We start from the raw sequence: 25,520 nt of genomic DNA on the forward strand, positions 1-25,520 counted from the left end.
GTACAGTAACGAAGTCCATTTACTCAAGTACTTTACACCACTGGTTTTTGTTAATATAGGCAATAGCATTAGTATACTGCTAACCCATCAAAACAACAATGACATTACTGACTGGTTTTCAACACAAGTCTCTAGTGATGGGCGATACCACTGATCTTCTTTTCAGTCCGATTTCAATTAGATAAAAGGTTGGTATCGCCAATACCAATACTCAATGCTGGTTCAACCTTGACGATAAATAATTTTTGGGGGGGTGGGGGGGGGGGATACACATACCTCCCCATCCCTCCAGCTTCCCACACCCCTGGGTGGTCAATTTAAACTTGATTAATATTCACTAATCGCTAAAGCTAAAGACATAAATATTAACTTAATGGAGATGATTGCCTCGGATCACCAGCCATAATGGAGGACAAGGGATTTAATCTGCTCATTCACCACTTGGAAGAGGTCTCAAAGTACTAGCCTGCAACATGTTTATAATGCAGTGTTAAATCTGACTTGCAGATCGATCTTACACTTTCCACAGATTAACAGACAATGTAAAGTCATACTGCTAATATGTGCCAGCTTGGCAAGGTCTCGCCCCGCCCCCCAAACCATCAGGTAGCCCTTCTTTTAGGAATTTCATTTTTTTCTGAACCCTTCAGTAATCCGCCTTTTGACAATTTACACTGGCTTGTTCTCTCTATTTAATAATAACAATAAAAATGAATGTTCCGAGATTCTACTGTTTTGTATTCCATTCATAGTGCATAATTAAGTTTCCATGGTAATATTTGTGACTTTTTTGTGAAGTTATAAAAGATTTGAATTTAGCTTATCAAAACAAATCAAATCGTGATGGATGTTTAACATTTCTGATGCATCAAATTCTGCCCTCAATCTTAATTGAATCTAATTGCCTTGCAGCCAACAATTTACACCCCAACTTGACACAGCATCTCATCTGCAGACAAATTGTATAAGCTCATAACTCATAATCAGACTTCATTCACAAATAGACCTTCACTAATGTATTAAATGGTTTAACCTCAAAACAATTTACTGCATTGGGATGCTGGCATCCAAAATATTACATGCATATATTATTTTAAAATTAGTGTACTCATTCTTAGGTAAAGGTAAATGACTATTATATTATAGTACTATTTTTAGGTAATGCAGACTCAGAATCTAAATTAAAAAAACTCCACACCCCACTGGAATGTCTTTCACATTTATCCTGTGAAATTGCATGGTTCCACATAACGCTATGAATTTATAGGATGGATGCAAAGCCAGAAATAAATTTCTTATCAGTCATTATGAAATTAACATCAATACCCGGGATTGTCTCTCAGGTGTTTTAAAAAGTTTCATACCTCTTTATCTGTGTGTATGTGCATCATATGTCATTTTGTGTATGAACTAAATATGTATATGTCTGCATGCTATGCAAGAATATCAGATTGAGATCGAAAAGAAATAAAGCTCTGAGTGTATAATACATATATTAGACATTTCACAGCTATGAGGTATGCCTAAATTGACTTGTTTAGTGCTGAATGCACTTGGAGAGGTTGTTTAAAGAGCACTGTGTGATAGGCTTAAATTGTATTTTTTAATGTTGATTTAACAAAGTTATGTTCAATAAGTATTTTAATATGCTTGTAATTTAAGGTGGAAGATTAGGGTTAGAATGAAGAAATCTGTCTCCAAGAAGTAAAATGCATTTGAGAGGGAACATTGATAAAGTGAACTTATCAGAAGTTACAGTGGGTCAATACCTCCTCAAATATATGCTTTTTTCTATCCCCAGTTGTTCTCTGGCAGATGTGCATATGTCATTGGATTTCTGGGGCAATGGCAAGGTGGGACGTTTGAGTCTGTACTGACAGCTGACGACTGAGCCATTCATCCGAGGTGCAGTCCCTCTCTCTGAATCGGAATCCAGGGACATCAATGGAGCAAAGAGAGCTCGCAAGCTCCGCCCGACTAAAGGCGGGGGAGGCTGACAGGCACCCAAGCAGAAGCGAGGCCATTCTGGCTGACCTCCCCAAGAACTTGGGAGGTCCCCTGCACACCATCGAGAGTGGGCTATCCATGGCTGGGAAGAACGTTCAACTTAAAGAGGGGGTTGAGTTCAGAGGGTCCAAGCTGGACAGTGGAAAATGGTCACATGATGGGCTTGAGGAGCAAGAGTTTTCTATTAAGGAGGCCAACTTCTCAGAAGGCAGCCTCAAGCTGAAGATACAGACCACCAAGCGGGCCAAAAAGCCTCCAAAAAGCCTCGAGAACTTCATATGTCCCCCTGAGATACGCATAACCATCAAACAATCCGGCGAACACAAGATGACCAAGCAGTGCAAGAGCAGCAAGGTTGCAAAGGAAGAGGGAAAAATTCACAAGAAGATGGTAAGATCTCATAATTATGCCTAGTGTGACCAAAGCATTGCAAAAGAAGAAATAAGCCTGGCTAACTGATCAGCATGTTTAACAGGGATGAAATTCTGAAAAGAATTTCTGATATTCTTCTCCATATTGTGTGAAGGCAGTTTATTTGCCAGTCTTTGTTTACAGCTTGGAATTTGGGATTTACAGAGCAACAAGGATTCAGTGTTAGGCATTATCTTGAGAGCATTACACCAAGTTGTAGTTTAGAAAACATTCTGTGCTACTACTTATTAATTGCATAGATTTTAAAATTATTTTTGTGAAAAATTATTCTGGTGCATATAAAGGGATAGAGTTATAGTGCAGACCCTATAATTTAATATGTTTATGAGCAAGAGCAAAAGGAAAATGCGAGCATTAACAACTCTCTTCAACACCAGTAGTCATTGATTAGCTTTGTGCTTCACAACATCAGAGGTGCTAAATTTAACATTTGGCCGTTATGGAAATTTATTTATTTGATTTAATCAAATTTTATCTAATCAAATGCCTGATTTAAAATGTGTGGATGTTTGTGTTAATTTTAATGCATTTGCTTGGTAAATTAGACAGCTTGCTAATAGCCTCTATCTTGCAGAAAGATGCCTCATCATATACACCTAAGCTGTGAAAATGTAGCATTTATTTTAGCTCATGTGAGTTTCACTTATGGGATATTTGCATATTTGATGATGTAGTGCCGACAGGCTCTGTCAGCCCCACACGTGGAGGTGATTCACAGAAAGAAGTGGGTTCCACAAACAATGCGTGACATTGGGGTCAAACCCAGGCTTTTGTATTGTGATGGCTTCTGAGTCTGGTACCAAGCAGATGGGAAGTGTCTATGTTTCATTGTGTCTGAGTCTTTCTCTTTTTTTTTTTATTTTGGCTGAACTAATTGGCCAGATGGTGGCAAAGTGGAGAGGCTGACAGGGAAGACTGGGCATACGGGAAGCCTGTTTAAAATGAGAGCCCGCTGTGGGGAAGGGAGTGTCACAGGCATAAGTGCACAGGAGGAGTGCAGCGTGTGAAGCCAAAGAAAGAATTTGGGGAATGAACTTGACCTCACAGTGTTTACTCCTGTGACAACTGTTAGCTATTTACCTGAGCACAAGCCCCCAACTAAATGTCATTAAGCTCTACTATTAAAACAATTTACCAAAAATTAATAACCTTCTGAATAAATATGGGTCCATTCAAAATGCAGCTTTAGAAGTGCTGTCTTGCTAGTTTCTTCTTGCAAGCAAAAACTGCCAATTTCTAAGATCATCTTTATAACGTGTTTGGAGAATGATGTGAAAATGAACCAGATTTTGAATAGTGGTAGAATGCAGAATTCCCATTCAACAGTCAAATTATTGTTTTCTTTAATTATTGTCAATTATCCAGATAAATATAATGATTATTCAGACTAAGTAATTAAATTGATTAGTCTCATATTCTAATAAATTTAATGTCATCGTATTCATAATCTTAAAATTGGCATTCCTTGCTATTTTAAAGACTACATTACTACCTTGTTGTAATTAATTTTCAAACTATTGGATCATCTTGTTTGGCAGGACAGTCAGTTCAAGACAGTCCTTGAATTATGCATTGGTGTGTAGTTCAGTAAAGTTGGTTTATATGTCTTGGTAGGTTTGAATTAGGGCTGGGCGACGTGGACCAAAAATCACATTTCGATATTTTGAAGCTGAATGACAATATAAGATATATATCTCTATATTTATTCCTATAAATAAAGAACAAGTCGGAGCCAAATGTTCCTAATGTCACACAGGCACTTTTATTAACAGACAACTGTATATGTACATACAAAAAATGGCTCAAAAATAAACTACCGGCATATATAGTTTTATCAACCAGCTCCTCTTCGTTAGCTTGCCTCGTGTCTGTGTCTGTCTCCATGCTGTCCCTGCATGCAGGACATATGAGTGAGGGGGAGGGGTGGGTTATGTTCAGAGAGGGAGGGGGTCAGGCTGGGTGAAGTTGTGCGAGAAACCGACAGGGAGAGGAGAGATAGGCGACCTGGCGGCTCTAAACTGTATCAGCAGCATAAACTATATCAATATAAACAATATTGTCTCATCTTATATCTCGTATGAAAATATATCGATATATTTTAGAAACTCAACACATTGCCCAGCCCTAGTTTGATTCCTGTGACTTGATGAGTTAAATAAAATAAAATAAAATAGCTCTACTCTAATTACCAGCTAGATAAACATTGCTGTTTGTAATTTGTTTCGTTTTAATTTGGACCTATACATGCATACATACACAGGAGCTCAACTTGCTACGTACTGTCCACTGACCTAAGACTACATTTTCCACCATAATAGCCTTTAAATTCCACTGTAACAAACATGTTTCTTATCATTCTGCTCTCATCATAGTGTATCTTACAAGAAAATAAACAAAGCTAGAACAAAATTTCTGATAGAGCCTGCCCTCTGCATCACTAAGCATGAAAACAGGTGCATGTGGAAGTCTTTAAAGACGTCACTGGTATCTACAGTAGCTGAGAAAAGTGGGGAATTGTTCAGTTAGTGGAAAAGCATTATTCAGCAAAAATGTACAAAGAACGCCTTTGAGATAGGAGTAATGTCTTAAAACACCTGTTATTTTGTGTCGCCCAGGCTTTATTGATGTGGCATGGTGGGTATATGATCAGCACTGTAGCCTTACACTCCAAGGCTCTAACGTTTGACTCCTGTCCCCATTGTGTGTTTGGAGTTTGCTTGTTGTCCACTTAGCTCAGATTTCCTGTAGATACTCCTCTTTCCTTCCAGAGTACAAAAATATATGGATAACAAATTGATGTCTCTATATTGCCCCTGATTGTGTGTGCCCTGTGGTGGATTGTTATCTAGGCTGGTCTGGGGCCTCCTGCTTGGTGCCCCATGTTTTCTGGGCTCTTGGGATAGGTTACAGGCTTACCATAACCATAATCAGGTTAAGTTCAGGTTGGAAGATGGGTGGATGAAAGATAAGGCATTATTCATATTAGGAAAACAAATGTAGAAAATTAAATAGAAAGAAATGATAAATTAAGGAGAAAGTAATTCATCATTGTTTTGAAGTAACTTGCATATGTTATTCATCTGAATTCCTAATGAAAAAAATAATTTGTTAGGTCTCACAGTTATTTTCTCAGGTTTCTTTGCTGTAATCAGGACAGATTAATGCAATGGATGGACAGTCTAGTGCTTTGAGGTGCTTGAAGCTGGTGATAGTTTGAAAACAATCCATCTATCCATCCTCCAGCTACTTATCCTGAACAGGGTTACTAGGGACCTGCTGGTACCTACTGTATACCTGGAAGGCCATTAAATAGTAAATTGTAAAAAAAATTGTTTTATCTTGTGTGCGATTAAAATATTGCAATTAATTTCCTTTCTGTTACTCAGAAAAGGAATATTAGCACAGTTGTGAATAATCTTTGCGGAAAACAAAAACAACTTCATTCATATTAAATTGCATTCAGCCACATTCTAGCCGTCTGTTTATTGCGCATAAATGATGGCTTGCGGGACTGGGCACATTTTTTAAACTTTTGTTGTGTTGTTTTCTGCCCAAAATAACATTGCCTGAGCCATTTCCACAAATAGAAATAGTCCATAATCTTGGAATGGATGTGCTTTTCTCCGTTAACAAAAAAACACAAAAGCCAACATTTTCATTTCAACAAGGAAGGCTAAATTTTCTATTCTTTGGGAAGCGTCTTGCTTGAAATAGCGTGGAAAAGTCACTACATTTTTATTCACAGTTCATGAAATACTTAGTTTGTTCTGATGTGTCCAAATATTCGTGCAGTTTTGGGGTAGCTCGTCTGACAAGTTAAATGCACCTGACTGCAGCAGTTGCAAAACATACAAAATGAAGGCCATTTTATGGAGAAAAATATTTCAAGAGGAGACAAAGTATACATAGAATTCTCAAGTGTTGTCGTAATGGTTTCATTACAGGTTGAGCCTCAATAGCTCAGAAGCACCTCTTGTGAAACCCTGTGCACATTCACATTCATCTTCACACGTAATTTCTGTGCTGTTCTTTCTCTCAATAATGCTTCCAAAACAAAGAGTTCAGTCATTCAGTCAATGGCAGAACATACAAAGTCGGAGAGCACTGTTTTAAACTTGTTCCATATGACGTCTTCTTCGTCTGCGGGTGAAAGATTTGGCAGGCCAGACACGGAAAGTGTCTGCTAGAAGGTTTAGAGTAAAGATTTTATGGGGGATTGAAGTGAGCAGAGTTTTGTCCTTAGAGGGTCGCTGAGCACTTAAGGACAGAAACGTGCTGTTGCGTAATCCTGCATATACATTTATCATTAGGAAAATATCATGTTTAGCATAATAGTATAGGGTGTATTTTTATGGATTCATTCAGCACATGTTCCAAGTAAGCCAATGATGATGATTATAATAATGATGATAAAAATCGTCATCACCATCATCGTTGTGTAGGCCTACTTCTATGGTCTTCTGATCTTCCGTGTATTTTCTAAGATATGAAAATATAGTTTAAAGTATCTAACATATAAAAGAATAAGCTTTTGTTCATAGTGAAAGCAATCATACTATCTTGTAGAAAATACAGTAAGATTTTTCTTGTGTTATATAACATAAACAGTAAGAATGAAACACCAGTGGTAAAGAATGCCTGTTTTTGATTAGCCGCAGTAAGGATGTGGAGAGGGAGGATTTTCTGGGCCTGCAGACCCAAAGCACAAACTTGAGCCTCTTAATTTTCTGTAGGTTGTGGCAGATTGTCCTGCCTTGCGGCAGACCTCCACGCCACAAAGGCACAGGGCAGTATGGTTCATGTGGAGAAAAACACAACTCGCAACACACGAAATGGAGCTTTTGCCGCCGTTTGGATAACTTCATAACCTCCTAAGTACAAAGAAACACAGCAACAGATTACAAAGCTTGACATAGCCTGCTAGACACCTGGAGGAACCCCCACGTTTCCCTTTTCTCCTGGATCCACCTAGCTAACTTTGTTTGATGAAATAATAATTATTGAGAGAGTAAAACAGGCAATTCGGTTAACCTGGGCTGACTGGTGTTTCCAAAGTAAATTTTAAATGGAAGAAATTTTCTTTAACCAAAACCATAATGTAATCAAGTTTCTATATGCCATGTTTTGGTGCACGTAAAGGTTTTTCTGAAGAAAAAATAGTCAAGATAGATTAGTCATTTATAATATATAGTCAAGAGAGATTAGTCATTTATAAAATTGTTGATTCTGTACTCTATGAAGCCAGTCAGTTTCTGCTAAAAGCATCTTATGTCGACTGAGGTCCTCCTCTATTTTCTTTTTTTTCCCACCAGAGGAGAAATTTAGATTTTAAATCTCAGAATCATGAGAGGGGGAGGGTGGAACTCGACCAAAGAAAATTGTTGAACCTGTTAAAGTTTGCCCCCTCCCTCCTTATTACCCTTGTCAATGTCCATAGGTGTTCCCTGCTTGGGGGGGGTGCAAACACATGCTGCTGTTTTGCTTTGTTTGTGTCCACTGTATGTGACAGGCTGTCACGTTAAATGGAGAGTGATCACGGGTTGGCCTTTGATGAGCGTTTTCCCACAGAGCAATGCGGCCCTCTAGTAAAACTAACAGTGAGAACGAGTGAAGATGGGGGAGTGAATGGGAGGACAGTGTTGTCTGAAAGCCAGAAGAAGTATGTGACACCCATAAGAATTGCATTTTTTTGACTGGATAGCATTGAAGAAGCAAGCGGCAGGCATCCCTTTTTGTGTAGAAGTGCTTTGGGCATTTGCCCAGTTTCAGAGACTGGGAAGTGAATAAACACACTGGTTACTTTGTCACAATAGATTTTTAAAAAAGAGAGTGGGTTCTTTTCACCTGTGTAGCAGAAATGGGAGCTGTGCTTTTCAACGGTTTCCATGAGTAATGTTTTAAAAGGCCAGTGTGTGTTTAATAAAAAAAATTAAAAATAAGTCATTGTTTCTATCCTCATTATGACAGGACATTTAAATGTATAATTTATTAGACAATACAGCAATGTCTTTACCTCTTATTCTATCCTCTTTAGAAATTAAGGACATTTAGGTTTTTTGCAGTATGTTCAGTGAAAACTGAGTGATTTAGATGGGCTGATCCGCATTTTTTCAGTTCCGATTTGATTCCAATATACAATTGCCGATACCGACTCTGATACAAGTGCTCTTTTTACTATAATATTTAAATTTTATATATATTTATGTATATATATATATATTTTTTTTTTTTAAACTAGTACATACAAATGAGAAGATGTATGCCAATAAATCTTTAATGGGGCTACTAGAAACGTACATAACATACTTTTCCGCCGCGTTTGTACAATTTAGTTTTGAGGCAATTTAGTACATGAAAGTATACGCAATATTACATGAAAGTATACGCAAATGCCGAATGCCCCACAATCTTTTTCATTTGGCAATAGCATGACACTTCATTACGATAGCAGCCATTCGCGTATCACAAGCTGTATCAAGTGTGCAAAACAGCCCAAACTAGCGACTCCCAAAGCATTCATGGCTTATTTTCATATTATGTGCGTTGTCTCACAGAATTGCATGCACTTTGTTTAGTAGGATTTTCCACTAAACACTACTTTCACCTTTTTTTGCAAAGATTGCAAATGGCAGTGCTACTGGTTGTTGTTAGAAGTAGAAATACTACCAAATCGTTACCTTCTTATGTGATGTTCTTACGCTCCTGCTGCAAAGGGTATGTGCATGACGTCACAGCAGGCGGAATTCATCACGCTCACACCCACTGAGTGGCAAATAAACTGAGTGACAGCGTTAGTATTCAGCTTAAATGCCGCAAAAAACACATCTAAAATAGGAAAGAGCTCTCGTGATTGATTGTACAAATCGATTTAACAAGAAATAGGAGCTATCTTTAAACTAAATAAGTAATTATCAGACGTGGATCGGCCACATATGGCCGATACCCAATCTGTCTAATAGTTCTGGATCGATGCCGAAACTGGTGCATCTCTAATTCAGAAAAATAACAATCGCTTCTCAACATCTGTTCTATTTGTTGTTCTGCATTTGTGAAGATGAATCAGTAATGAGCTGTTGTATATTATGGTACATTGATGGTTGATCACTAAGATCTAAAGTATTGCTGTGGTCCGAAATACCAGCACTCTTGTTCCCCTTTCTGTGGGGTGACCTCCTGGCTCCAGCTGTGGTCCTGGCTGGAATTCTGCAGCTTGCTCTTGGACCTCTGCCTGCTTCTGGCAGCTGATGGGCTGCCTGTGTTAGCAGAGGGTCCTGAACTCATCCTTTCCAGTACCAGTTAGATTTTATTTATTGTTTTTTTTGGACTCTACTTAGGCCTGGACGATATGGCAAAAATTTATATCACGATATATTTCCTAATTTTGGTCGATACGATATAATTCCGATATCGATATGGACAATATTAAAAAGCCTCAGGAAAAAACTGAAGAGGACACGCACAATGGTTGTCTGCAAACTGAATTTGCAAAGTCTATACCTCCAGGCTCCTCCTATTAAAATTATATAATTTTTTTTTTAAATAAAAACAGTACAAAAAAAAAAAGGTTCACTTTTTATTTGTATTTAGCCTTTACAAACAAGAAATGTGAAATAAACTATCAAATAAATAAAACTCTCAGACTCAGCTTATTAACAATAATATATTTCCATTTAAACTAGAACAGGCTGATTATTCATATACAGTCGAACCCGGTTATGTCGCCGGCCTAGGGGGTTGCCAAAAAGCGTCGAGATAACCGAAAACCAATATGGCAGCAATATATTAGCATGTGCTTGAAATGTATTTATGTGTGTTAATAACTGAGAATGTACATGCACGGGTTTTTGGCATTGCCGCGATTTGTTTGACGCGATCGGCATGCTATAAATATGTACATACATCGGGGCCGGTTCTAGACATGCATATATGAGGGGGCAGACAGAAATGTGAAGGGGGCACATGGTGGCGACAAAGGCGGGAAAGGGGTGGGGTGGTGCTCTGGATAACTGTTTTTGTCATGTAATTGGATTGCACTTTGTCAGGCCTCTGCCCTAAGACCTGTCCAACTTGGGTGTCCCACCTGAAGGCTAAGCTTCTGCTGGTGTAGCTCTTAGGGTCACTGAGGCACGCAAAGCCCCTGACCACAGTAAGGTGGCAATCCCTCAGGGGGAAAACTGAAAAGTAAAACAAAAAATAAAATTAAATATTCCTCATCAGATTAAAAACAAGACATTTACCTTAATTGGATAGCCTATATCAAACATATTTGAACCCAACAAAACACTTTTCACTATTGCCAATATTACCAAAACTAAAAAGGGTAGGCTAAGTTATGAAAAAGAAAAAATCAATTCACCGAGTCTTGAAATATAAAACTGAAAAACAGGATCGGTCAGGGTTCATTTCACTACATGTTGTACTTGTTATAACTATGTATGTGACGAATAAAGAATCTTGAAATCACAACGAACAAGTCGCTCAATGAGAATGAATGACGTAACCGACTGGCTAAGCTGCTTCTAGCGCCAAGGTGGTTCAAATGGTACGATCCACACTAGGGGTGTCTAAAATCGTTTTACATAAAATTTTCCTACAAGGTGAGGTTCTTTCTTAAAAAAAAAAAAAACAACAAGAAAAATGTTAATACCCCCCCCCCCCCAAACTGCTATTTTTGTCTATTTGGGGGAGGTCTTCATCGGGGGGTACTGGGGGGTACAGTACCCCCCGATCAAGACCCCCCCAAATAGACAAAAATAATTCGAACCATGATCTCACTAGTCACTATGATTTTGACGAGAGAGATTGCTGTTTCCTCCAAACCTTCCGCAATCACGCAGCTCATTTCGCTTTGCCCTGCCTACTGAGAAACTGGCTCATTTGCATACTAACAGTGATTGGATGTTTAGCTGGAGGGAGGGTGAGTGGGGGATCTGCCGAGTGCTGCGTGAGCCCGCGCACAAACAGAACGCGGAGGGAAAGAGCGAACAAGAAGTGAAACTTATCATCTCGTTTGTGCCTTTTTCAGTGGATTTTTCAGCTACTGTAGTAAATCTTGTCCATATTCAGTTTGTGGGTAATTATTATTTTCTTCAACTTCTAAAAGTTTGATTTAAGGGGGCAGGACGTTTGCTTAAGGGGGCGTTGCCCCAGCGTAGAGCCGGCCCCAACATACATGTTGGCTAACAAAAGGCATACCACCAACTAACAGCAGAGATTTACCAGTATACAATAAAAACCACCGTCGTTTCTTGATACAAACCTTTAATTATATTCTCCAACATTGAAAACACAAAGATCGCTCACAAAATCACAAAAAACCTGCGGGGTGTACTGTAGTTCGTTTTCACAAAAAGCTAACCAGTGTCAAAATTAAATTCACGAGTCATTTCCCTCTGATGCAGCTCTGAAAAGTATCATACACGTGGTTACTATGGTTTCTTTACAAAGTCTAAAATGCTTTGTTGCTTTTGCTTTTAACAGTCTGCTTGAAAACAAATGCTTCAATATTATTTATGCTGTCTAAAAAAGTTTTACCTGGATCACGTTTCACAGCTGCGTTGTTCAGCAAATTACCATGCGAATGCGATTTGAATACGCGCTGTTTAGCACTTGTGATACATTTTTAAAAGCCGGTGAATATATATAATATTCAAATGTATATCGAAATATCGGAAATGTGTTTAAAAATCGTATCACCGTTATCGAAAAAAATTATATCGCGATATATATTGATATCGAATTATTGTCCAGCCCTAACTCTACTGTAGTTTCTAGCCAGGGAAGCATAATGAAATAAGTACTTTGTGTACTCTAGTCCCTAGCACACTTTCAGTGTTGATTTTAAGAGTAATTTTGATTTGGTTTTAGTCATATTGTTTTGATGAAAATGCAATTTAGTTTGTCATGTTTTGTTTGTTCTTTAGGTTTTCATTTGTTTTAGTGAACAACTACACTTTATGCAGTTAATGAATGTAAGAGGTTTAGTCATGTCTAAGACATGATTTTCAATATTTCTTTGAAAATTTCACTTAATTTTCTGTGTACTGCAAACATTTACATATTGGTCTACCTCAATCAACTAGATTTTTGAAGGAGACAGGCCAATGTGAAGTTATGGCATGACAATAGGTTTGAACTTTAACTGTTGTTATGTTTGTAATATGAAACATTGGACTTATTCTAAACTGACCTACTTGCATATGACACATCTTCATTCATAGAACTGGAATAAAGAAAACTCAATTGTCCTCTCTTAAAATCATAAACAAGTACTACACTAGTGAAAACAACTGGGTTGTGCTTATTTGTATACCTAGTTCAGTTCAAAGTGAACATTTCAAACACATTAATTAAAGGAAAAATTTATGAAACTATTTGTTTCTATTCATATTCAATGTTTTGGGTAGGTTCGGTTAGCCGAAGTTTATAACGTTATCTACTATCTGACTAATAGCCAGTTAAATGCTCCCAAATGCAATAGCAAACATCAATAAGTGCATTTGTTGATCCTTAATTTAAAACTGACTTGCGAAAAAAAACAGCAGGCTGTATCCCATCATTGGCAGGGTCGGTCATAAATCCCTTGTGGCTAGATCTTCTGTCCTGAAGTAGTGGAGGATGTTAACATGATATATGGTCTACATCAGGGTTCTTCAACTCTGGACCTCGATTCCAAATCCAGGCCGTGTTTTCAGTTCCCCCAGGTAGTTGTTTAATAATTACTGATTCTGATTGGTCAGAGGCTTCACACCTGACTGACAGGTAAAGGAAGGCTGGAAAACCAGCAGTGCTCGGACCTCGAGGACCGTGAGTTGAATAACCCTGGTCTACATTTAAGGCCCACAAAAGTGTATTTGGACAAAAACAGCCAACTACTTCTTTTTTGAAATGCTTTTATTGAACATTCAACCTTATCACATGCCTAGATATCACACATGCACGTTGTTCGATACACATGCACATTGTGGGGGCATGCGTAAAATGGACCAGTTCGGTGTTGGAAATACTTGAGACTCACCAGCCAGTCTCTGATCTTGGCCAAGCACGCTGAAAATCGGCCGATTCTGGTCCCTGGCTGGTCGATTGGTGCATCTCTACTTCATACTCTTGAACCCAGTTAAGTAAACATTATCAAATTATCCACAACTACAGTCAACACTAACTAAAGACATTACTTCTTATTGCATCAGTTCCAATTTCATCTCTTCCTGACATTTTTTATTCATTGATGACAATGTCAGTACATCTTGTCATAGATTTGGCATCATAAATGAATTTTCCTTTTATCGTCTTTATTTTTTCAATTAAAAGTCTTTATTGACGAATTATTTTTGTCATAGTTTTCATCAACAAAATTAACACTGCAAATTTTAACAGCCAGACACTAGCATGATGAAATAGTCAAGTTTGGAAAATAAGATTTAGAGAATGTAGATGCCTTTTTTTTTGACCTGTACACAATGTAACGTATCTTATTCAGTGCGGCATAAATTGGATGATTTACAAAGTGTTCATTTCAAACATTTGGGTGGAAAGTATACTAAATTATTCTATATTTGTTAAATGCAGAAATATATTTCTATATTTAATATGTCCAGCCAAGTATTATTGATATTGTTAGAAATTGTTTCTGAATAAATGGACGTCTTACCTTTGCACATGGGGCTAAAGCACACAGACTCCACACACCAACCAACCATCACTAACTGGAATTGTAAATGCAGTCTATGTCACTTTTTATTTGAGGATTCACTGTGTATTTATGGTGATGTCAGTTTCAATCTTGCTAAAACATTGATAATATAAGGACAGCAATTAAGGGGGTAATTTTAATGTATTTTAGTATTTCAGTCTGACTCTATAACAGTGTGGATGACAGCCTGAGTTTATGGGTCATGGTACACGTTTATCCTACCTAGTAAAGTGTAGTAGGCGAATATCATGCGAGGAGGTGCAGGCACATATGATTACCAGCCCCCTTTATATAGTTTCAAATTGTTGAAGGTGCATGAGTTGCCACTCTTTGAACCGAATGGCAAAATTACACACGTGAATGTATTCCAGTGTTGGAAAACTAGAAAATCTTTAATTGGAAGCCTTTCGTTGTGGGGGATTAATTTTCATATGAGTATGATTGTGCCTTTTCAGAATTATTTTTTTTTAATTACTCATTTATTTATCAAATTAAATTGTTTATGGTTCACTTGAATGGATTTATTGTTTCACAGCAGCTGCATTGTACAGCTACATTATGTATCTCAACAGGGAGCTGTGGGGGCCTACCAAAGTTAATCATTTATTTTCCCCCACCCGTTCTCTCCTTTCATTTCCCCTCTCTTTTCCAGCATAGGTTAAAATGATTTACTTCCTTCAGCTACAGGCAACTGCAGTAGATTTATTGACAGAGGGAAAGTAGCTGACGAGGGCCATGGGCCTTTAGTGCTATTGGCAGTATTGAGCAATGCACTTCTGTCCCAGCGGCATGGAGAACAAATTAACATCATTTTGTTAACGTGCTTCAAACTGCATTTTTGGCAATAAGTACAAGGTAGGTTGAAATTGTGTAATTAGTGTGTTTTTTTACTGGTGGTAGGATGGTGGCCCAGTGGGTAGTGTTGTTCCCTTACAGCATCAAGGTTGAAAGTTTAAGTGCAGCCCCTACCTCAGTGGGTGTGATTTTCCCAGCACTTTTTGAGCGGGTATCCTTCTACAATTTATATACATGCAGTTCAGCGGAACTGGTGACTCTGTAGACTCTATTGCGTATGCTTTCCATTGAGTGCCTGTTCCATGCATTATTTACTTTTACTCATCAGGCTCAAAAGACTCCACCTTACCAGAATGCTGTTTTATTATCCTGTGTATTCTGAGAATATAGTGAAATTCTTGTGCCACAGTTGCGGGGGTGGGAGATGACACACAGTAGTGCAATACAGGACAAGACAATGCAATATGTGGATAAGTAGGCAAAATAATAATAAATAAGCTATAAGTAATGCGATATGGGGGATAAGGTAAATATGAAAATGTATTCTCAATAATGAAATGTCTAGGGACAGCAATACCATGTGTAAACATGCTGCAGGACAGGATGTAACTGCGGGTACAAACAAACATTTACATTCTATCGTACACACACCAGTTCGGAAAAAAGAATGAGGCAAAACAAAGAATAAGAAACAAGGTTACAATAGCTAACAGAAAATAATAAAAAAGACATTTGTTCTTTCTGGTTACAGAAGGGGGAAATGTTAGGCATACAGGGCTCGGGCTGAGTTTGGGCACTGCTTGGTTAAAATCGGCGGTGAGCCATTCTGGTGTGATACTTTGCTCGGGTATGTATCTGTAGGAGCGAAAGAGAAAAATTGCCGGATTTTATGATGCTATCTCTGCTAGAAACTTTTCATGCATGCATTTTGATTTAACTTTGTTCTTGGGGAGTGCTAAGATGCTCTGCTGCAATATGTGACTGTAAGATGCTTCACATTGATTTGGCTTCCAGTCTTGGCTGTAATTAGTATTATATAACTATTACTATTAATATTATATATAATATATGAGGTAGAATGGTCAGTTTTAGTTTATTACAGTACTTAGAGTATTTATTAGTAGTTCACTGAAATAAAGGATGATATTAGGTATTAGTAGAGAAATAACAATTGAGTAACACAACTGCTCAACTTTAAATATTTATTTAATATTAATAACAGACTATAACAAAAATTAACTCTAAATATTAATTACACAGTGGCATGCAGCATTTTAAAATAATGGAAAATTAAAAACAATACCAATAATTTAAACACATTGGCATTTTATTATTCAATTTCTGACAAAAGTAAGAAAACAATATGTTTAAAAACCGAGATCTTATCGGCTTTGTGGTGGTGTTATTAATCAAGTGAAACTGGCCTAAGCAGCAGGAATTTAGAACTCTTACCTTTGGTTGTCGCACAGGTTCTCTACTATAGGTGCTGATAAACCACCCTACAGCACGAGTGCTCCGAGTGGCTGCGTGTCAAGTACACGCACACACACTCATACTCACACACCATGTAGTCTGATTAATCTGCCAATGCCGATTTTTTATTTTTTATTTTTTATTTTTTATTTTTTTAAACTAACTGATCGATTGATTGACCTCTAGTGACAGGAATAATAATGGACAAATTGTAATTTATTTCCTTCACCTTCTAACCATTTATTCAGGTTTGGTTCTCAGGGAGTCTGGAGCTCATCCCATGCAGCATAGGAGACAGAGCAGGGGTACACACTAAGGACAGTGCTAGTGTATCACACACTCATATAAAGCAATTTTGAGATTCCACTTAGTACTGGTCACAGAGCCACTTGCTTCTTGTGCCGCTTGCTTCATTGTTTCTATATTTTTGTTTTAACGATTGGCTGTTTTGTTCTCTTTTCTGCTAAATTTCCCTTCCTTTGGAAAAAATTGCAGCAGAAATTTGGAATCATCCCTTATTTCCTCTCTAAATCTCTAAAGTGGGTCCATCAGCTGCACCAAACTGAGCATTTAATTTACAACCAAGCAAACCATAAACAACTGAAAAGGTAAAACAATTTAAAAAGCCTACCCCTCATTGAAATGGCCATTATCCTAATTAACCTATTGCTCCGCCATTGCTGTGCTGTTGTCCTGCCCTTGGCATAACTAGACTTTTCCAGTGGAGTGCAATTTATGCAGCATGCACGTTGTGATTTGCACCATATGATGTAATTTCTTGTGAATTTGCTCTCCTAATGCATATAAAATATCAGATTTACACAGAGAATACCATGGGGAATGTTTGACCTTAAGATATGCGAAGCCTGGGTATCAGTCCCACATGCCAGTTAATTAGAGAAGCAGCCTCGTGCTTCTCTCACTCTGATGTGGGGGCGGGGGAAGGGGGAAGAGTGTTTTCCAGAATGGATATTACACACTGTTCAGGGGCAGGCAGGCCAGGGGAAAGTTGGCTGGATGTAGCGCTGGCCATTTGTAACCATTGGTTACAGAACAAACACATGGCATACCAGCATGACAAAAGCTGAGTAAAGCTGTGTTAGGGATCAGCTAGGTAAGGTAGAAGAAATGGTAAACCCAGAGAAAGACTACTGTAATTGTTTAAGGATTTGGAATTTACCCCCCCCCCCAGACCCCACCACTTTTCATTCCTTAACTAGTCATTCTAATGCTTGCGTGCACTTTTAATTTGATTTGTTACAACCAAACAGATTTAAATAGTATTTAAACTTCTCTTATGGGATCTAGGGCAGTGGTTCGCAACCTTTTTTGCATCGCGACCCAATTTTTACCATGCCAGCTCAGTTGTGACCCTATATCAAGTATAAGTTTCAATGGGAAATCTGATCGTGGATCAGTATAGGAGCTTGCTGGTTTTAAAGTGCTTACATTTCCAACTCTACCTCGCAATCCTTTCAGAACTTTCTGCAACCCGCCTTTGTACTGGTGCCATTCACTTTGTAGATCTGTGCCCTCAGATACCATGATACCTGAAGGTTTTTTTGTATTTGTCAGATTTTGTTTGATTTAATTTATTGTTGTTAATAATAGGTATAATAATAGCAGTCTGAACTTTAATTTGGAGTGTAGTATTACTTACTGTAAGCAATGGATGAGTGGTCTTGATGCAGGTTCTTGATACCAGCATATAACCTTCCAGCATATAACCTTTTTTGATGTTGTTCCCCACAAGAGGCTCTCACTTAAACTCAAAGCGACAGGTATTTTAGGAACTGTAGCGACTTGGATTGATAACTGGTTAACGGATAGGAAGCAGCGAGTAGTTATAAGAGGCTCGATGTCACAGTGGGCCTGCGTTCATAGTGGGGTACCGCAGGGTTCAATTTTAGGACCACTTTTGTTCCTAATTTACATAAATGATATAGACACCAATATATACAGTAAACTGGTGAAATTTGCAGATGACACCAAGGTGGGTGGTGTAGCAGATACTGAACTAGCGGCTCAGCAGCTACAGCGGGATCTTAATTTAATTAGTGACTGGGCTGACACCTGGCAGATGAAATTTAACATAGACAAATGTAAGGTACTCCATGTAGGGAGCAGAAATATAAAGTACAGGTATTTTATGGGACCTACTGAAATAAAGGTAGCTGATTATGAGAAAGACCTTGGTGTGTATGTTGATGCTTCCATGTCTCATTCTCGCCAGTGTGGGGAAGCAATAAAAAAGGCCAATAGGATGTTGGGGTACATCTCCAGGTGTGTGGAGTTTAAGTCAAGGGAGGTAATGCTAAGATTATACAATTCCTTGGTGAGACCTCACCTAGAATATTGTGTACAGGTTTGGTCACCATATCTTAAAAAGGACATAGCGGCCTTAGAAAAGGTGCAGCGTAGGGCCACAAGAATGATTCCTGGTCTTAGAGGAATGTCATACGAGGAAAGGTTATTTGAGCTAAATCTGTTCAGCCTCAAGCAAAGGAGACTGAGGGGGGACATGATCCAGGTCTATAAGATTCTAACAGGTTTGGATGCTGTTCAACCGAATAGTTACTTCAGCATTAGTTCAAATACAAGAACTCGTGGCCATAGGTGGAAATTAGCGGGAGAACATTTCAAACTGGATTTAAGGAAGCACTTCTTTACACAGCGTGTAGTCAGAGTATGGAATAGTCTTCCTGATAACGTAGTGCAAGCTGAATCCTTGGGTTCCTTTAAATCAGGGCTAGATAAGATTTTAACAACTCTGAGCTATTAGTTAAGTTCTCCCCAAGCGAGCTCGATGGGCCGAATGGCCTCCTCTCGTTTGTATAGTTCTTATGTTCTTATGTTCTTATATATCACTTTAGGAAGTAATACGATCTTTTACATTCACAAAGGTTCTCGATACTGGCATACAACCCACCACACTCAAACAGGTTCTTCATACTGGCATACAACCCACCACACTCAAACAGGTTCTTCATACTGGCATACAACCCACCACACTCAAACAGGTTCTTCATACTGGCATACAACCCACCACACTCAAACAGGTTCTTCATACTGGCATACAACCCACCACACTCAAACAGGTTCTTCATACTGGCATACAACCCACCACACTCAAACAGGTTCTTCATACTGGCATACAACCCACCACACTCAAACAGGTTCTTCATACTGGCATACAACCCACCACACTCAAACAGGTTCTTCATACTGGCATACAACCCACCACACTCAAACAGGTTCTTCATACTGGCATACAACCCACCACACTCAAACAGGTTCTTCATACTGGCATACAACCCACCACACTCAAACAGGTTCTTCATACTGGCATACAACCCAACACACTCAAACAGGTTCTTCATACTGGCATACAACCCACCACACTCAAACAGGTTCTTCATACTGGCATACAACCCAACACACTCAAACAGCATCTTCATACTGGCATACAACCCAACACACTCAAACAGCATCTTCATACTGGCATACAACCCACCACACTCAAACAGGTTCTTCATACTGGCATACAACCCACCACACTCAAATAGGTTCTTCATACTGGCATACAACCCACCACACTCAAACAGGTTCTTCATACTGGCATACAACCCACCACACTCAAACAGGTTCTTCATACTGGCATACAACCCACCACACTCAAACAGGTTCTTCATACTGGCATACAACCCACCACACTCAAACAGGTTCTTCATACTGGCATACAACCCACCACACTCAAACAGGTTCTTCATACTGGCGTACAACCCATTACATTCATAAAGGTTCTTCATACTGGTATGCAACCCACCACATTCATAAAGGCATAAAGGCACATTCATACCATCTACTACGTGGAAACATAATACAATTATTGTTTCTATTGTTTTCAGAAATGCACACTGTGGAACCTTTTATTTAAATAAAACAGCCCCTGGAAAGCTCCATGCATTACGTCTATGATTGTACACTCAATGGATTACAGGATTAAGAAGCTTAGAAGGTTGTGCCATTTCTAAGCAGAAATTAAGTGAGCAAGACCAACAGTGGAACATCTCTATTTAATTCATCACAGCTGTGCCTATTATTTAATTATGCTGCACCAAGGATTGGAAGGCGGTGTTAGTGGTTTGACCACAGACACACACATACACACACCTTCCTCCAGTGAACGTTGCCTAGCTTGTACTGAACTCTGCACTGAGCTTGTTGCGAATTCTTTCACAGCAAAGTGTGACTGCTCTGAGACTATATAAGTTGTAGCATGCTGAGATGGAGAGTGAGAGGGAGAGAGACAGAGATAATCCACTAATCCGGTAATTACTTTCAAGGGGACAGGGACAAGTACCTGTAAAAGCGCAAAGGACCCATTCTCTGTGATTTTTAAAAGAGAGTGGGTTAGTCCTGAAGAGCGCTCTTATTTGAATATAGGAGATTGATGATGGCAAATGCATCTGGCCTAATTAGGAAAATCCGAAGAGAACGTGTCATCAGTGTGGAAGGAATCTGAATCAAGTAACTGTTGGCACAAGATAAATATTCACTGTTAATTTTTACAATCTGTAATTATCAGGACCGGATATGGTTCCCCTGATATGGTTCTATAGAGAAGAGGCAGTTGCAGTACTTCATCATAGCACAGAAGAGCTTCCAGATGTTATCCTCTTGATTAACTGAAACTGGTCTTCTATTTTTTTTTTTATATCGCAATGTAAAGAGGCATCTAAATTTATACTCAGACAAATGTTTAGTTGCTGTATATGCAGTGGTAATTAGACCAGTTTCGACTGTCACTGAATTATGCCATAAGTAATGAACGGATGTAGTATTTAGCCATTATGTGGCTCTCATGGCTGAGAGATGTAAATTGCATGAATTGTGATGCGCTTAGTCCAAACAGGAAAGTTGATTTCAGTATCATGCGTTACCTACTACAAAGGCTTATCTGAATATGCAGAAAAAATATACGCCACCTAGAGGTGGGCGATAAATCGATTTTATCGATTAATTCGAATTTACAGTTCATGACGATGTGTTTTTTTGAAAATTGATTTTATTACTTATTTTACATGCGAGCGCCAAAAGCGGAACTAATGCGACGCACCGTTCTTCACGGGTACATTAGCGCACCGCACCCAAACACTGTAGCGGATTCACAAACAACATGGCAATGGTTCGGTTTTGCGCTGTCGGACACAGACCAAACAAGTCCTCAATCGTTGCAAAGTCTGTTTAAAAACTGTTGCAACCAAAGGACGAGCGGCACGACATATTTATTCCAGCACCTGAAGCACAGGCACACAGCGACACACACCGCTCCCAGCGAAATTAAAATACCTGCAGCACCAGCACAACATCCGAAGTTAAGCAAGCAACCGTCCCGGACACGTTTTCGAACTGTGTGCCATATGATGTATATTGCAAAAGACATGGTGCCCATGCATACTGTGGAAAAGCCGGGATTCATTAACATGCTAAAAGTTTTTTATAAGTTTCTAAAAGTGTTTACAATGGCGTGGTCTACCATCTCACTTACAAGCATATTTTTTGGCTTGTCAGATTGCACTTTTACTCTAAAGTAAAAAAAACAAGAAAATAAAGTTAAAACTTTGTTTTCAACCATTTATTTGTCATCTGTAGTTTGATTTTGAGTAGGGGAGGGGAAAATCGATTAAAATCGAAAATCGGATTTATTGTGGAAAAAATCAGATTTTATTTTTAGGCCATATCGCCCAGCTCTAAAGCCACCCTCTACAGCCTCCCTGCGTTCATTTCCGGGTTATAGACGAATACGCCAATATTTGTCAGAGTTTTCAGATCAGTGGATCCCTCAGCATGATTGTATTGAGAAATCAAAACTAGGTGAAAGTTACGTTTTGTAAGGTGTGTGGGTGAGTCTTTTTTGTATAAGGAGTCTTTTTTGTATAAGGAGTCTTTTTTTGATCGCTCACAGGTTTCACTGAAGTGTACAAGTTGTCCGTCACCCAGCTCCCTGTGTTCACCGCAGTGAAGTTGACATGTATGCAGGCAATTTGCAGCATTTCTTTTTGTTTTAATCCTTGATACATTTTCTTACAAAGCTGACAAATGCTTTGTCAGTTATCAGCTTTAATTATTTATTGTTTGACATTTCAAAGTGCCAGTGGTGATTCTCAAGGACATTGTTGGGCAACGCTTTACATTAACTGTACCTTCATAACACATTCATTATGCATTCATAGAACATTCAGTGTACTTCATAATGCATTCATATAACATTCATAAGCAGCATGTAAGTATACCATAACATCCTAACATACCTTAGTAGCTTTAATATACACTAGTAATAAACATAATATGATTATTATATAATGTTTGTTATTAATGTGACAAGGTGCAATTAATGTAAAGTGTTACACAGTGTTGTTCAGTTACAAATAAAAAAGGAGACAAAATTTCCATAATAAATACATTTTGTTTCACTGGAAGTCAAAGGACTCTAGCAGTTACCAAAAATAGAGAATGAGAACTCAAAGGGACTATATGCTATACATTATATATATGCTAGTTAAGTATAAAGTACAGGACTTTCAACTTCTAACTGCTTATCCTGGTCGGGGTTATAGGGGAGCTCTACCCTGCCCTAGGCAGCACTAGGGTGCAGGGCTGGGGTGCACTCAGGATAGGATGCAAGGCCATTGCATGATACATACATACATGCATACATACATACTATCCCTGGCAATTTAGAAACACTGAATTGCCTTTGGACTGAGGGAGGAAAACTGGAGTACCTTGAGGAAACCCATGCAGCACAGGGAGAACTCCACACATGCAGAATGGAGGTGGGATTCAAACCTTTTCTCAGTGCTATGCACTGAGACCCCATGCCACCCAAAATGCTGGGCTGCATGAACAAAATGATGGTCCTTTCAAAGCGACCTGGTGCAGTTGCCTTTGAAAACTAGATGGTTTCTCTTTTTGCACATGGTTAATGACAGCGAGATCATGAGATTTATTGGCCTTTCTGTTGCCACAGCACAGATGAACATGTTACTGCATAAGAAAGCTTTGCCTGTAAGCAAAAGTGAGATTTAACATGAATCTGATCTCAGAGAAAGGATGCTAAATTCTCTAAATTTTACGTTCATTAATCCTGTAGTTGATACTATAGGCCTAATTGGTATGGCAGTGGAATTCTAATATTTGGTAATTAATTGCACCTTCGTAATGTTATTATAACACATTCATCAAACATTATTTGCACCTATATAATGCATTCTTAAAGCATTCATATAACATTCATAAGCAACTAGGATGTTATACCTTAACATCCTAACATACTTTAACAGCTGTAGTATACATTAATGACAAACATAGTATCATAATAAGTAACATTATAATCGTATAATCATATAATGTTTGTTACTAATGTACATTAAAGCTATTAAGATGTTAAGCTATTCTTGGATGCTGCATATGAATGCATTATGAAGGTGCAATGAATGTTCTATGAATGCAAAATCAATGCATTATGAAAGTGCAATTAATGTAAAGCATTACCTAACAGGAATGTGACGATACCGTTTGCCAGCGGTTCGGTTTGGTTTTGAGGCCACGGTATATTATCGAATTGTTCGGTACACCATCTACTGTTGGATAATGACATGTGTGTAGGGCTGGGTACCAAACTTCATTGCTTTTGTGGTACCAACCAAAATGCTCCAATCGTATCCAGGATTGAAAAATTAATTTTCTTTTGGTGCCAAATTCCAACGCACAAACAGTAAATCTCAGCATCTGTGAGGTAGTAAGCATGCAGCACACTTGTGTAAAGATCTAAAGTCGCTGGTGATTGGCTGACTAACGTAATGTTTTCTGAGCACGTCATATAGGCCTGAGGAAAAACATATGCCCAGAGGCCAACTTCTGAGCTGATTCGTGTGTGTGTGTGTGTGTGTGTGTGTGTGTGTGTGTGTGTGTGTGTTTGTTATTTTTGTTAGTTGTGTAGTGTAAAAAATGGCTAAAAAATCAACAGTGATGCTCCACGGGATTCCAGGTTGCAACCATTTGGTAGCATTTTGTGACCATTTTTGGAGACAATGCGACTAAATTTTATAAATAGGTGCACCAGTGCGACTTGCAAATATACCCTTCATTTATGCCCAGATATGCCCCTGCCGCCGTATATAGTGGCTTACCATAAGTAAAAAAGTAAAAGTATATGTACGTCTAACTAAAAAATATAAATGAAAGGCTGTGTCCCTTTATGATTGAGATTGATCCCTCCAGTAACTAACCAAACTAACAAAACGACTTGTTCGAACTTGTTGTTGTAATGTGTAATGTATTCTTGTTCAGGTTGAAATTCATTTAAAAACATTGGTACTATTACTTGATTAATAAAATGCATCAGTTAAAATTTTTCTTTTTGATTACTCTGCAATATGGTGGAAGGAAGATGTGAATAACATATGAGGGTCTAAATAATTTCTGTCACAGGAGAATGAAAATACCGTGTCTGTAAACATTGCAAAGCAAAATGTAAATATCACCACAGAACAACTGCAATGCAAGTATATCTTAAAAGAAGAGGGAAAAATAAATAATGTAGCCATAGACATGTGCCATTAAGCTACGCGGAGTAGCTTGGCCTGTCTTTGTTATCACGTAACTTAAATTATTCTGCTTAATTTACTTTATAGGATTCCTGTATGTCAAAATAATTGCTGCTAAAATGAAGGTCAGCCCCGTCCGTCACTTAGCTGCATCATCTTACAGGGTTGCCAACTTCGGTCAGCTGGCTGGCTTAAGAATTTCAATTTGAGAGAAGTCTGCACACACATTTACATATATGTGACAGTGTTATTACTTTATAAGTATTCTGTATGCTTTTCTGTAGCTAATTTTAGGTTTATAATGGAATGATAGATTTGCCGTAAGATTTCTGATGAGGAGCACGGCACTTCTGATTGCTGAGAATGACTGTCACACAAGGAGGATGGCATGAATATGTAAAACTATGTATATAAAACTATATCTAAAACTGTTCTCATGATAGTTTTAAACACTGGGTCAGACATGCTGTATAATGTATATTGTAAATCGCAGCATTTGCCATTTGCTA

At 38.4% G+C, this 25,520-nt stretch overlaps 1 protein-coding gene across 3 annotated transcripts in view; it reads left to right on the forward strand.

Moving 5' to 3' along the window:
- The window catches only part of LOC111849945 (SET-binding protein-like), a 56,076-nt gene that overhangs the window by 18,807 nt on the left and 11,749 nt on the right, over window positions 1–25,520 (forward strand). The window contains exon 2 of one of the 3 annotated variants that reach the window (XM_023823296.2): window positions 1,802–2,397. The exons of 1 other annotated variant lie outside the window; for it this stretch is intronic. In XM_023823296.2, coding sequence (XP_023679064.1) covers window positions 1,945–2,397 — 453 coding nt within the window. In that variant the 5' untranslated portion in view covers window positions 1,802–1,944. Of the gene's footprint in view, window positions 1–1,801; window positions 2,398–14,863; window positions 14,987–25,520 lie in introns of those variants that run through there. One more of the 3 variants, XM_023823298.2, reaches the window with a different exon arrangement.

This window comes from Paramormyrops kingsleyae, chromosome 7 (assembly GCF_048594095.1).
Source record: "Paramormyrops kingsleyae isolate MSU_618 chromosome 7, PKINGS_0.4, whole genome shotgun sequence".
In the NCBI taxonomy this organism is placed as follows: Eukaryota; Metazoa; Chordata; class Actinopteri; order Osteoglossiformes; family Mormyridae; genus Paramormyrops; species Paramormyrops kingsleyae.